The 14182-nt window shown below is 35.2% G+C and overlaps 1 protein-coding gene across 4 annotated transcripts in view; it reads right to left on the reverse strand.

Annotated features, from left to right (window-relative positions):
• The window catches only part of LOC107695964 (TRAF3-interacting protein 1), a 26728-nt gene that overhangs the window by 11476 nt on the left and 1070 nt on the right, over positions 1-14182 (reverse strand). Inside the window, exons 2-14 of one of the 4 annotated variants that reach the window (XM_016496085.1) lie at positions 13395-13463; positions 7750-7911; positions 5566-5694; positions 4274-4699; positions 3914-3994; positions 3752-3772; positions 2641-2664; positions 2339-2414; positions 2169-2189; positions 1098-1182; positions 711-797; positions 237-369; positions 117-153 (exon numbers count right to left, since the gene is read on the reverse strand). In XM_016496085.1, the coding sequence (XP_016351571.1) occupies positions 117-153; positions 237-369; positions 711-797; positions 1098-1182; positions 2169-2189; positions 2339-2414; positions 2641-2664; positions 3752-3772; positions 3914-3994; positions 4274-4699; positions 5566-5694; positions 7750-7911; positions 13395-13463 (1351 nt within the window). Of the gene's footprint in view, positions 1-116; positions 154-236; positions 370-710; positions 798-1097; positions 1183-2168; positions 2190-2338; positions 2415-2640; positions 2665-3751; positions 3773-3913; positions 3995-4273; positions 4700-5565; positions 5695-7749; positions 7912-11228; positions 11687-13394; positions 13464-14182 lie in introns of those variants that run through there. The other 3 variants (XM_016496088.1, XM_016496086.1, XM_016496087.1) reach the window with 3 other exon arrangements.

Below are 14182 nucleotides of genomic sequence, written 5' to 3' on the forward strand. Positions count from 1 at the left end.
AGGGGTATAAAATAGAATTGGGATTGGGCCTAAGTGTGCCTTTAAAGGGTTAATTCACATAATTCATTTATGGCAGAATTTTATTTCAGGATGAATTCTTTTTGCACATGGCTCACCGTGTTTGTCATCCTCTTGCAGCTCAAGTGAATTACGCTGTAACGAAACAAGTCAATTAGTCCAAATCATGATGTTTTTTTTACTAGATACTACATACGCATATAGAGCACCTACACTACCTCAATTTCAGGTATGTCAGGAGGAGGCGCAGCTGCCTCCTCCACCACAAACTGCCCATCTTCATCATCCTCATCTTCAGAGAGCTTCTTGCCATCCAAAATGATAGTCGCAGGAGTCTTTCCACTGCCCAGCCTTAGAAAAAACCCAGTCATGTTTAAATACAGCATTTTTTTTTACTTTTTACTGATCAATGATATCTTTTATCATAAGTTCCAATTCAAAAGTTTGGAGTCAGTATAACTTTTATAAAAAATAAATCAATATTTTTATTTAGCAAGGATGCAGCAAAGTGACAGTAAAGGCATTTAAAATATTATATAATATTCCTATTTCAAATAAATGCTGTTCTTTTGAACTTTCTCTGTTCATGAAACCCCCTACCTAAAGTAAAATCACTGTAACACAGCCAGCTTGTGGCTTACTTCTTTAATATAAAGTGAGAAACCGAGAGCCTGATGACCGTGATCTCTCACCTCTCTGCTGGGGTCACATCAGCGTAGCTCTCCTGTCGTTTGACGCGGGGGGCTGCCGGTCGTGCGCTGCTAGGTCGCGGTAATCGTCTACTTGCATAAACAAAAGAAGAACAAACAAAAGAAAAATAAGTTCACACAGGAAATCCACAAGCACTTTTTGTAAAGTATGCATGCGACTTTATGCGTGGGGAGTTTAAGAAAGTTCCTATATGGCTAAATGCTTACAAAAACAGTCCTGAGAACCAAGAGTAATGATCTGCACATTATCACACTGGCTTACTTTGTTATCATCGGACGGAAATATAGTAATTTTTTTATCTTTAAATCAACACACTTATGGGAACATTACCACTAATTAAGAAAGAAAAAAAGAAAGAAAGAACAAACCTATGTGCTGTTTCAGGTGGCACAGAATTTGTTGTGTCTCCATTCTCAATAGGCACTGGTTTCTCTGCTGAAGGGGCTTTCCCTTCTGAATGAAAAAAAAAAATTAGAATAGATGTTTACAGAAAAGGTATATATTTTTTGAATCAAGGAAATTCTGAATTGGCAATTGGTATTTCGTTTTTTTTTTTTTTTTTTCTGCCAACAGCACAGTGTTACTGTAATGTCAGCCGCTACATCTTTAGCCATTGTTTGAAACACAACTGAGACCAACACAGTAACAGGCAGGGCAAATAAAATTAACACTCGGCAAGCACCAAATGCAAGGAAAAATAGCATTGGTGAATATATGAAATGCATGCATGCAATGCAATGCATGATTGTGAGAGCACGATATGGCTTAAGTGTGATTATCAAATCGCAAAGGCTGGGATTTAAATATATAAATATATAATCTGCACTGTGTTCATTTACACATGAGTGGTGTGATCCAGTGTCTCGGAGCAGCTCTGTAGGTAGAAAGTGCTGCAAATTTAGCCATGTATTTCAAAACGCAACATGCACCATCAGCCTTCAAAAATTTGTAATTTCTTGTATTTTTTAGAATTTGAAAAAAAAAAAAAAAGTTTTACTTAAATAATTTTAATGTAGTTTATTTCATTTGATTTTTTAAAATCAATTTAATAATCTATTTTTATTCATTGCTATTTCTATTATTGTACAGCCATATTAAAATGGGTTCTATAAAACAACAGTGTGAATATGGCCTGAGACAACTAAAGTGGAGAGAGATTTTATGAACTATATTATGACAACAACAACAAAAAAAAACTAAATATGACAAAATAATCACAATATGGTTTTAAGGTTAAATCATTAACCTAAATTGTGATTGCAATTTCTATTAGAGAGGACAAAACCCCCAATTAGATTTATCTGTTTCATTTGTTAAATACAGTTTCCTGGCTGGTAAAATTCTTAATATAAATAATAGTCACCAGCCACTGGCAGGTATATTAAAAAGTTAGATTTAGACCCTAGTAAGAGGTGTTCACTAAAGAAAACAACACTCACCTCCTTCACTCTCAGTCTCATCTGAAACAGAGATACACAATCAATCACATTAAACAATATCTGCTGTGCTGCTAGAAACATCTAAACAGATCAGCTGGACATGCAACAAAGCATTAATGTACTGTACATCAATAATTAATAGGGTCTGTTAAGAAAGACATGTTCAGTACCTTGACCTCCTGTTTTGGGCCACCGCTGCTGTCCTTTAGCTGATGAGGGCCTTAGGATCCGGGAAGGACTCTCAGCCTGAAAGGAATGATTAAAGACATTAGTTTCCATGCATTTTCACTAGCGTTCCTCTCCTGTGGAGCACTTAAACAGACATTAGCCAAGAAACACGTGAGTCCGCTTTCATTACAAACCCTACAATCTTCTTGGCTGTTGTTGCACACGTGAAATATCACAGACAAATAGTCGGACAATGAGAAAATGTAGGAGGAAACCGATTTCACTTGGGACAAACAGAAATTACCTGGATTTCAGAGAGATCTGTAGGCTGAATGAAGACAAAACAAAACCCAACAAAGAGCCTTAAGACTTTAACATTCATGTTTATAGTACACTTATAGCCACTAGCCAAATAAAAAAGCTCACTGCTCCAAATGAGAAACTACTGAAGCTGCAAAGACACATGGAGCGACAAAACTATATAATAGCGATGGAGCGACAAAACTAAATAATACATGAAAATACAAAATAGGCTTGCCGCGATAGACGGTGTTGACGGTGATACCGGTGTTAAGCCGCAACACCGGTTACGTCACTTGCCCACCGCGTCACCGACCCCCACCGTCGATCAGTCAGTCAGAGGGTATGTAAGGGCACTTGCTAAAGCAAAACACTTAGGTTTAGGGATTTGAACAGACCCTTAAAACAGACACTACCAAAAAAAAAAAAAAAAAAAAGATGTTCACTGACTTCGAAAAAAATTGCAGGATTATTGAACTTTAAAAAAAACTTGTTTTTAAAAGAACTGTCAATTTTCATTTAAAATATACTTGCTTCTCATATACACTACCATTCAGTTTGGAGTTTGGAGTCAGTAAAAAACACTATTTTTATTCAACAAGAATGTATTACACTGTTCAAAAGTGACAGTAAAGACTAACACTCTTACAAAAAAAAATACTAAACTTTCTATTCATCAAAGAATACTTAAAAAGTGCATCAAGGTCCACAAAAATATTAAGCAGCACAACTGTTTACAACATTGATAATAGTAAGAAATACTTCATAAGCACCAAATCAGCATATTAAAATGATTTCTGAAGGATCATGTAACACTGAAGAACGGAGTACTGACCCCAAACTTTGGAACAGAAGTGTACAGTATATTGACACTTTTAAGACTTTTTAAAATGAAAAAATATTTAATTTTGCCTCAGGATCAGAGAAAATGTCACCACGGCAGGTAAAATTCTTAACTAATGTCTCAACCTGGGCGTCAGAAAGAAATCCTAATTTTTGAGGCCTGATAAGTCAACCTCCACCATCAAGACTGTCCTTGCGCAATGCTAAATATGCAAACACCCATTATTCTACAGCGAAGCAAAGCAGGCACTGACATCACAACAGACTCGTACCTCCAGTTCACCGCCCTCAGCCTCCAATTCAGAGGAACAAAGACAAGAACAATAAGCTATGAGGAACATTACGTCAACACTCAAAAAGCCTTGATGATGGCACATACCTACAGAACAAACGTAAAGTGAATAAACAGAGGTTGTGAAAGAAATCAATCTTACCTCATCTGCTTCAGCTTCATGTGTTTTACTCACAACGTCTGGGTGAGGCTTTGGCTTGCTGATCTCCTCTGCTGCCTTGATCTATAGAAGAAGACAAGCTGTTATTGAGTATTGAAAGCTGAGAAAGACTTTTAAAAGACTTTTATTTTAAATGTTACAGAAATTTGCTTTAAGGTTTTCTTAAAAATGTCTCCATTTTTGTTTGTATTAAAATTTTCACAATTCTAAAACTTTATTTCTAGGTTTAAATGGGATTTTAAATGCAAGAGAGTTGGAAAAAAGGCTGGTAAAACTGGTCAATCATCTGTCATTGTGACTGGTGAGCAAAAAAGCTACAGTATCATAAAATCGTGAGCAAACCTTTCTATCGCCTCTGTCCTTTAGCTTCTCGTCTGTCTCTCTGTGTCGTTCTTTATCTTTTTCTCTCTCCCGTCGTTTCTCACGCTCGCGATCTCTCTCCTTGTCTCGTTCTCGGTCTCTGTCTCTGTCTTTGTGAGATTCCCGTTCCCTTTTCTTATCCCTCTCTTTATCTCGTTCTCTCTCCTTGTCCCTGTTACGGTCCTTCTCCTTCTCACGCTCCTTCTCTCTGGTCTTGTCTTTCTCCCGATCCCGGCTCTTGTCTTTGTCTTTGTCTCTGTCTTTTGTCCGGTCTCTTTCGCGTCCCTTGTCAGATCTCTCGGCATCTCGCCGGCGGTCCTTGTCATCCCTCTTGCTCTCTTGATCTTTCGGTTGATCTGGATCTTTCTGCTCTCGGCTCCCGCTGCTCTCCTTGATGCCTTTCCTCTCCTGGACAACAGCCAGAGACTACATCAAATTTTCACTTTCATAACAATAAACCTAACAGCTCTATCAGAATCAGAATCAGAATCAGAATTAGCTTTATTCGCCAGGTGTGCAAACACACAAGGAATTTGTTGTGGTTTTTTAAGGTGCTCCTGGTACATACATACATGCATACATACACATCTGACATGAGAACAGAAAAAAAAAAAACATTTAAATAGTAAAACTTAACAATAAATGTGTATGAATCCGGAACAGTAGATTTATGTACAGATTTGTGCATCATTTACTCTATATAGAACTGTATAAATAAAGAGATATGCATATGTATTTACATAATACTTGAGAAAGAGGCAATAATTAAGGATGTAGAATGAATTACGGAAATTAATTACAGAACGCAGGTAATGATTCATATGTTAGCTGTTTAAGCTGGAGATGGCATGGGGGAAAAAACTGTTTTTATGCCTAGATGTTCTAGTGCACAGAGATCTGTAGCGTCTGCCTGAGGGGAGAAGTGCAAACAGGTTGTGTCCGGGGTGAGAGGGGTCTTTGATGATGTTTCCTGCCCGTTTCTTCACTCTGGAGTTGTACAAGTCCCGAAGACTGGGCAGGTGCACACCAATGATTCTTTCTGCTGTCCTAACAGTCCGTTGCAGTCTTCTTAAATCTGATTTGCTGGCTGACCCAAACCAGACAGTTATAGAAGAGCACAGAACCGACTCAATAATAGCTGAGTATCAATAATCAGCCCCCAAAAGTAGTAAAAAAAGCCCAAGAGGGACAAGGAATGAATAATGATTTAAGACAACAGAAAAATCTGGCTTGGCTGAAAATATCACTGGGTCAAAGGCTAAAACAGGTCTCACCTCTCGGTCTTGGTGGCGTTCCCTGCCCTCTCTGTTCTCCTTGTCCTGGGACCTGGAGGTGCTGGGCTTCCCTTTCTGATCCAGCTTGTCTCCTGCTAACACCCGCCTAACAGCCTCGTCACTGGAGAGCTGGAACAAGGACAGGACACACTGTTTAACAGCTTAATATCATGAACACAAGTTCCAAGCAACCCTCAGTATGCTCCCAGACTAGGGCTGTGCGATATTGAAGAAAAATGCGATATGCGATACGATAATGCTTAAAGTGCCACATGCTCGGATTAAACAGTTTTACTCAGCTGTTACTGAGTCAGTTCTGTGATCTTCTATAACTATCTTGTGTCATATATATATGGTTATTTGTATGTATGTATGTATCAAGAGCTCCTGTAAAACCACAACAAATTCCTTGCGTTTGTGCACACTTAAGTGGTGAATAAAGCTCATTTTGATTCTGATTCTAATAAGAAAGCACCCCTACAACAATTTCTGAAAGTGAAGGGTGGTGTTTTACTCTAGCATTACATAAAAATGTCATTTTAACATTAGTGTAATCATTTTAACATGAGTTTAGGAACTGAATAATAAAAAGGAAAAATACAACACTGCTTAGTATTTACTCTATGAATTCAATATGCACTGATTCTTATTTAAGCTACAAAAGTTATTTAGGTAAGAGCAGTGAGTGATTTTCTCTTTGTATTTTGTTCATGGCCCCAAATATTGCAAGCCGTAGCGATATGCATATTGCGATATGTACATTTGCGATATTTCGATATATTGCACAGCCCTATCCTAGACCAAACAAAACTGGATTCAGAAACAGATGGGGTAGCATGGTGGTTAATGATATGGGCTGGTGACCAAAAAAATGTAGGTTGATAATGCAATCCATGAACAATCCATGGGGATTCTCCCTGGAATAAATGGACTATGAGTCACTCTGGATAAAAGCATCAGCTAAATATGTATGCACAGAATATGACTTTCTGTAAAGCTGCTTTGAAATGATGTGTATTGTGAAAAGCACTATACAAATATATTTGACTTGACTAGTTGACAATTTACTAACAACATTTTTACATTTTCTGAAGAAAACATGTGGTGGGGCTTGATACAAAACTCACTGTTACCAATAGAGTATTGTGGGTGATCTATATGTTGTAATGTGTTATTTTAGCATTATTTAGTTATTTTATTATTTCACTATTATATTATTAATATTTTAATCAGCTTTTATTTTTACATTTTTAGTTTTCATTTTCATTTTACTTTGTTTTAATAATTTTGATGTAAAAAGTTTTTTAAATATTTACATTTAACTTTAATTTAGTTTAAGTTTTATTAGTTTTAGTACTTCAGTACTTTAGTACTTGTTTTTCTGAACGTGTTGATTTACAGTTGCTAGGGTGTTGCTTATTGGCACACAAATCAAATTAAGTCAAATGCAAGTCAATGGGATTTTTTTTTTGTTGCCCAATTTTATTTTATTGGAAAGATTGCCAGTGAAAAATGACTTCCGGTCTGTTCTTCATAGAAAGCTATCATTTGACTTCTGAAGACTTGGAATACAGTCATATGGACTATTTTATGATCATTTAAATTTTTATGGTATTTTTTATCCTTTTTGGAGCTTGACAGCCCCTTGTCATTATGTAGGACAAGTGCAACAACAACATTTTTCAAAATACATTCTTTTGCATTCCACAAAAGAAAGAAAGTGGTGCTACATTCAAAGCTACAGATGTTTTACAAGGTCAGATGTTTTGCTCAAAGACTCAAGGGTGACAGAGCAGGATTGTCAATTTTCCATTTGCTGGGTCACCCCTATAATCTCTGAATTTAACCATCCAGCAACTTTCACCACTGTGGCGCTCTCATGTCTTTTTCTCTTGCAACCTATAAAATATTACCAGTGTGCTGTAAAGCAGCAGAGCTGTCATTCAGCTCAATGTTTCACACATGCTCTTTGTCTTGCAGGCATCAGTGGGTTCCCCTGATAATGCTGCTGGCGATGTTCCATCGCTCCTTAAACTTCAGAAAAGCTCAAGGGTGCAATTAAATGAATAGTCTATAAATTACCCCGTGCTTGGACATCATTAGTCTTGAGTCATTCACTAGTTAAATGGCTTTGAGCGAATCCTGCAATATAGAAGCTGAGTGATCTTTAATCGCAGGACTGACCTTATTGAGACAGCACTTAGCAATGACCTGCAGCAGCTCGTTGGTTTTCTCTGGTTCGTGTCCGGCTACGATTCGAGCAGGTTTAGCGGCCAAGGGCTCTCCGCTAACCAGCATCACCACATCGATGGCCTTCTGAAGGAATGTTATTTTTGAGTCTTTGTCCTGAATGTTACATGATGAGAAAAGAGTAGTTGAAACAGAATTGCAAGCATAATGTCTGTTTTCAAACAAGGTTCAAACACTGTCCCAGTCTGTTATTGTTCATATAAACAGGGAGTCCAGCACGAAACACACACCACTGGATAAGCCAAGGTTGTTACTGCTAGCACAGTTGGGCCACTTCAACAAACAGATTGGAATTCTGCTTGGAGCCACTAGGGATGCAGAAAACAACCATTGGGCAAATGTTAAGGCAGGGATTTCCAACCTTCAGCCCAAAATTCGAGCAGTAGTGCATATCTTTCTCCTGGGTTTGAAAAGAGTGCACAAAACCACTTGAGACTCCAATAATCAATGCTGACAGTGATGCTGCTTTGTGAAAGCTTAGACAAACACAACAGAACAAGTACACACTTTATAGTAACACAATTGAACAATCAAGATGATATGTAACTTTATCTTATGTGAATCATTTGTGGTGTCAGTCTCACTCTCTTCTTAAAACATGTGAGGCACTTGGGTGTGTTTAGAACTTTCTGACGGAATATCAGTATCAGATTTCCTGATTAAATGTTGCATAAATATGTTACGTCAAGAAAACAATATATACTGTATATATAGATATAGCTCAGTTATTTTAGTTTTAGGCTTAATTGCACTATACACAAAGAACCTAAAGTTGATGCTTTGAACACAACAGTACATACATTATCACTAGCAGCTTGATGCGCCCACTCCTTTAAACCCTCTTTTTCTGTATTTCTGCTTTGCTGGTTATGATGAAGTGCAACTGTCCATATTGTCATGTAATGCTTTCATACTTCATGAGGTTCCTAATGAGGTCCCAGCGGCAGAACAACCTGTATGCTGATGTGATCTGTTATGATTTTACACACTCAGCAGTGTTAAATATTCAACTACTGGCTACACAATATCCATGCAATAAGAATGTTTTATGAAGCTAATCACTAAAGGCGAATTTCATGAAAACATGTTCATGTCATATACATTGCAACACAAAATAAAGAAATATATTTTGCATAAAATGAAGCCCGTTTTTAGGACCATTAGAATTTTATGCAATATTACATTATGACAATTAAGCATGTTTTACAGTAAAACCTGTAATATTGTGAAATATTATTACAATTTAATATACATTTTAAAATGTAATTTATTCCTGTGACAGCAAAATGACATTTTCAGCATCATTACTCCAGTTTTCAGTGTCACACGATCCTTCAGAAATCATTCTAACATGCAAATTTCATGAAAACACATTCATGTCATATTCATTTCAACACACAAAAAAAAGAAATATATTTTGCATAAAATTAAGCACATTTTAGATCATTAAGATTTTATGCCTTATGACATTAAAGCAAGTTTTCCCTCCATACTTTCTTTAGCATAATGGGTCCAGACTCTGAATATTTTGAGTATTTAATTCCCATTATTCTCAATGGTGAAATTCATTAATGCAATACAATATAATTCACAATAATTTTTTTTATTTTAAATCAGCATAAATCAGAATCAGAAAGGCAATACAAAAGTGCAAAAATTATAATATAATACAATATAATATAATATAATATAATATAATAACTCACTCACATGAAAATGTCCCAATGCAATGCAAAAAAATCTAACTGGTGTAAATTGGTGTATGGCAAATTTATGTAATTTTTTTGGCATCAAAATGCTTCCTTCTGTCCCAGTTATTATGTATAGACATCTATAAGTAAGCTATCTGTAGGTAGATTCCCCTGAAAAGTGTTAAAACTGTGGCGCTATCAAAATATTATGTCATGGTATACCGTCAGACCGTCCTGCTTCGCACAGGTGTGGGGAGGTCATTTATTATGCATGCTGGGACATCAAAGGCCAGAGCTCTTTCAGACTGCCCCACGTTTGGAGAAGGATCAGACGTGAACTCCTCACTTTGCACACAGAGTGCTGTGGTGAGCTAGTAACCTGCATCTCTAACAGGGTCACTGACACTGATCCAAGTAATTCTAGTAAAAGGCACGAAGCTTTTAACAGGGAGATTTATCACACCTCATGACTCAATACGTGGGACTTTGGCACGCTAATTAAATGGAGAGTCTTGAGTTACACTTAGTTATCTGATCAATGTCAACACCTTAACAGCAAAAAACACAGCAGAGTGGAAGTCTGAGATACTGTGGCTAATGGCTATAGAATCCAAGAACACTTAATGAGGCAGAAGATCAGGTAGATACAAGAGGTCAACTGTAACATGATGTATCACTGCCAAATAGGTGGATTAATTGGCGAGGAACATAAAACTGTCATATGATTGTGAGGTAGTACTGCAATAAGCAAGAAATAAGTGTCTGGTTTGCACATTTACTTATGCACACATATATAGCCAAAATTTTCTCTTAAAGGTGCACTCAGTTATTTTCCCCCCTATTAAAATAAGTTTTTACACATATAAATTTAAGTGCGTAAATTTGTGTTAAACTACTGTTAAAATATTTGGGATTTTAAGATTTTTTTAATGTAAAGAAGTATCTTATGCTCACCAAGGATGCATTTATTTAATCAAAAATACAGTAAAAACAGTAATATTGTGAAATATTATTACAATTTAATTTATTTTAATATTGCTATTTTAATTTGCTCAGTGTGTGTTTTTTCAAAATTAACTGTTGGATACTGGTGTTTGTTGGCAATTGTTGCCGTTTATTGGGGGAATATACTCCTACTTACAAAATCAAAAGCACAAGAAGTTGCCATACAATTTGTATAATTTTTTTCTCGATAGTCTGCCATTACATTGAGAAGTATATCTCTATTTTATCCCATGAAAATGTCAAGATCATCTACATGGACACCTAGATTGCAAACCCTCGAGTTTTGTTTGCATAACCATGTGGAGCTATGCCTAGTAACCAGGTAAACAGCTCAACAAGAGCTCTGAATGCAATGACAGTAAAAACCCAGACAGAAGAAAGATGATATTGCTGACAGTGTTTTAACAGTTATTGTATTAGTAATATATTAGCTTGCTCGCCACCATCAAAACACCAACTTCATCTAAACCATGAAAGCAAAGCTCCGGCCATTCAAATATTAAAGCTAATATGAGATATTTACACATCAGGCAAACATATATTGACATTTAAGTTATCTGTCATATTTTGAAGACTATGCGCAAGCTACATTAGCCAGCTAACGTTAGCGTTTTGAGATCTATAAACTGGATTTGAAGCGTATAAAGGTAAATATGTAGACGGTGAGCGAAATAAAACAGCACTTATGTCATAAAAAGAATGTTTTCACTAACTCACCTCACCGAAGACATCGTGCAGGTATCGAAACGGCGGTTTGCTGAGCAGTTTTTCTGTCAGAGGAGGCTTTTTGATCACTTTTCCCAGAGTCTCCTGGGTCTTTTTGGCTACAGATTCGTTCATGGCAACAAACTAAAACGGTATTTAGTGTAAAATATGTTTCTTTGATAATTAATCGCCCTTACTGTTCTGCTAGCAGCAGATTTCCGCTCGCTAAACTCTGCTTGTTGCCCTGGCGATAGCTTTCTGTCCCACAATCCTCCGCTGTGTGGATTCTGCGCTTGCGCGGAACCTAGGCGGTCGTCAAGGGCTAGAGGTGTCCATGACAACAACAAACAACAGTAGAACACTGTAGCTCTCCAAACTTATGTCAGTCTTTCTTCATGTTCAGACCAACTGAGACAAATATCATTCTTACCTGCACAAACCGACCAGATGAAACAAAAGAAAAAGAACAAAGAAACAATGACATGATAATAATAAAAAAAAAAACTTAAAGATACAGATTAGATTACAGAATCCAGATTATATTATTTTTAAGTATGCATTCATCAATATTTTTTTATGCATTAGTTAAAAATAAATGAAATACAATTAAATAATAATAATAATTTTTAAAATAAACACTTTGTAAAAATAAAGAAATAATTAAAAATAATATTTAAATTAACATTTTTTTTGTTTTAATTTAAATTAATAAAAAAAAAAGCAAATACATGATACAACAAATAACTAAAATAAAAAGATATACAGACTATATTACAGAATACATATTATATTATTTTTAAATAATTATTTATTAATACATTAGTTAAAATAACAATATGAAAATATAATAATAACAATAATAATTTTAAAAATAAACACATTTGTAAAAATAAATAAAGAAATAATTAAAAATAAGTTTTAAATTACTTAGAAATTTAAATTTAATTATTTTTAAATAATTAGTTATTAATACATTAGTTAAAATAACAATATGAAAATATAATAATAACAATAATAATTTTAAAAATAAACACATTTGTATAAATAAATAATTAAAAATAAGTTTTAAATTACTTAGAAATTTAAATTTAATTATTGTTAAATAATTATTTATGAATACATTAGTTAAAATAACAATATGAAAAGAGAATAATAATAATAATAATAATTTATACATTTATAAATAAAACAAATTGTAAAAAATAAACACTTTTCTGACTTGTTTTAATTTGCTCACAGTAGGGCAGGGGTTTTCAAACTGGTGGCCAAAAGAGAGTTCTAGGGGGTCCATAAAAAAGTTTAGAGAAAAACGGTGTAAAAATCGCAAAACAAAACAAAAACAAACAAACAAATAAAATTAAAATAGATAAATAACTAAATAAAATAGATTTTAAAAAATAAATAAAAATAAAAAATAAAAACATATACCTTTTTACCCAGCTACTCTTTTCAGCTGGGTGATCTTTAGATAGAGAGATCAAAACTACTTTTAAAACTTTTCAGTAGATTCGGTCTGATACCACTGGGCCTCCATTATTAATATCCTCACATCACAAAAATACAGATACAATGATTAAGCATGCAGCCCTCCACCTAAAAATGTCAGGTTGCTGAGCTTGTTGCATGACCGTGTGCATATGTGATTTCAAAGCTCATTCCTGGAATAGTAAAACAGCATGTGGCAAAGAATATTTTCTACAATGAAATTACTTAAGAAAGCACAGAGATCTTCAGCTGAAAAAAGGCAAAACTGAATTTTCAGCAGCCATTATGCCAATCTTCAGTGTCACATGATCTTCAGAAATCATTCTGTTGATTTACTGCTCAATAAACATTTTTTATTATTATTATTATTATTAGCAGTTTTGCTGTTTAATATGTTTGAAAACCATGACATGTTTTTTTTCTGTATTCTTTGATGAATAGTTCAAGTTCAAAAGAACAACATTTATTTGAAATAGCAATCTTTTCTAACATTATAAACATCTTTACTTTTGATCAATTTAATGAATCCTTGATGAATAAAAAAAAATATCTTACTGATCCCATACTTTTGAATGGTAGTGTATGTCAAGCACAAGACCACTGGGATGAAGAAGAGCCAGCCAAATATAACTTAGAAAAACTGTGCACCTGATCATTCCTCTAAAAGTGGACACATTTTTACTGGTGATTTACCTTCACATTATCTGCCTTCATCTCTGCTTCTCCATAAAGTCCTTTCATAAAGCCTGTGGTACGTATTACCTAAAAAAATGGGAAAAGTTTTTACAACCAAATTTTTAATCCAAAAATATAAAGACATAGACTCTGTTACAAAGTTAGCGCTGCCTTGTTGTCCACTGCCTTCTAAGGGCATACAAACTGAAACAGAACCTCAGAAGTGATTGATTAGGAACACTCTACACAGGCAAAAACAGTTATCATCACTTTTGTAAACTGTTCACATTAATGACAACATATAATGACGGAAAAAATAATTTACAAAATATTCAGTATGAAAACAAAATGTGATTTAACACAACATTACACTACGACAAGCAATGACATAACTCAAGAGGTGCAGACAGTATGCATACAGTGGACAGCCGGTGTGATTCGATCTCTCTAGCTAATCTTAGCTGAGCTTACAACCCTTGGGCCTATCTCTGGATACAAACACACCCACTTCATCCTTAACTGTCCTCTTCCTTTACCTAATACCGTCTATAACCAACTCACCTGTACAGAGCTACAACTGTACGACCAAAAGTTTGGACACACCTGACTAAATTCATGTTTCTCATGATCTTGACACCTTGATTTTTCATTAAATGCTAGATATTTATTTTGTTGACAAATATAAATTGTGCATGCATAGGGTGACCATACATGCCATTTTCCCAGGACGCGTCCTCGCTAGGATTTCTATATTGCCTAAAATATCTAGGTTTTGGCTTTGTTTGCGTGTGCAGACCGATCGGTGT

The sequence above is a fragment of the Sinocyclocheilus anshuiensis genome, unplaced genomic scaffold, assembly GCF_001515605.1.
Source record: "Sinocyclocheilus anshuiensis isolate Anshui unplaced genomic scaffold, SAMN03320099.WGS_v1.1 scaffold698, whole genome shotgun sequence".
Classification (NCBI taxonomy): Eukaryota; Metazoa; Chordata; class Actinopteri; order Cypriniformes; family Cyprinidae; genus Sinocyclocheilus; species Sinocyclocheilus anshuiensis.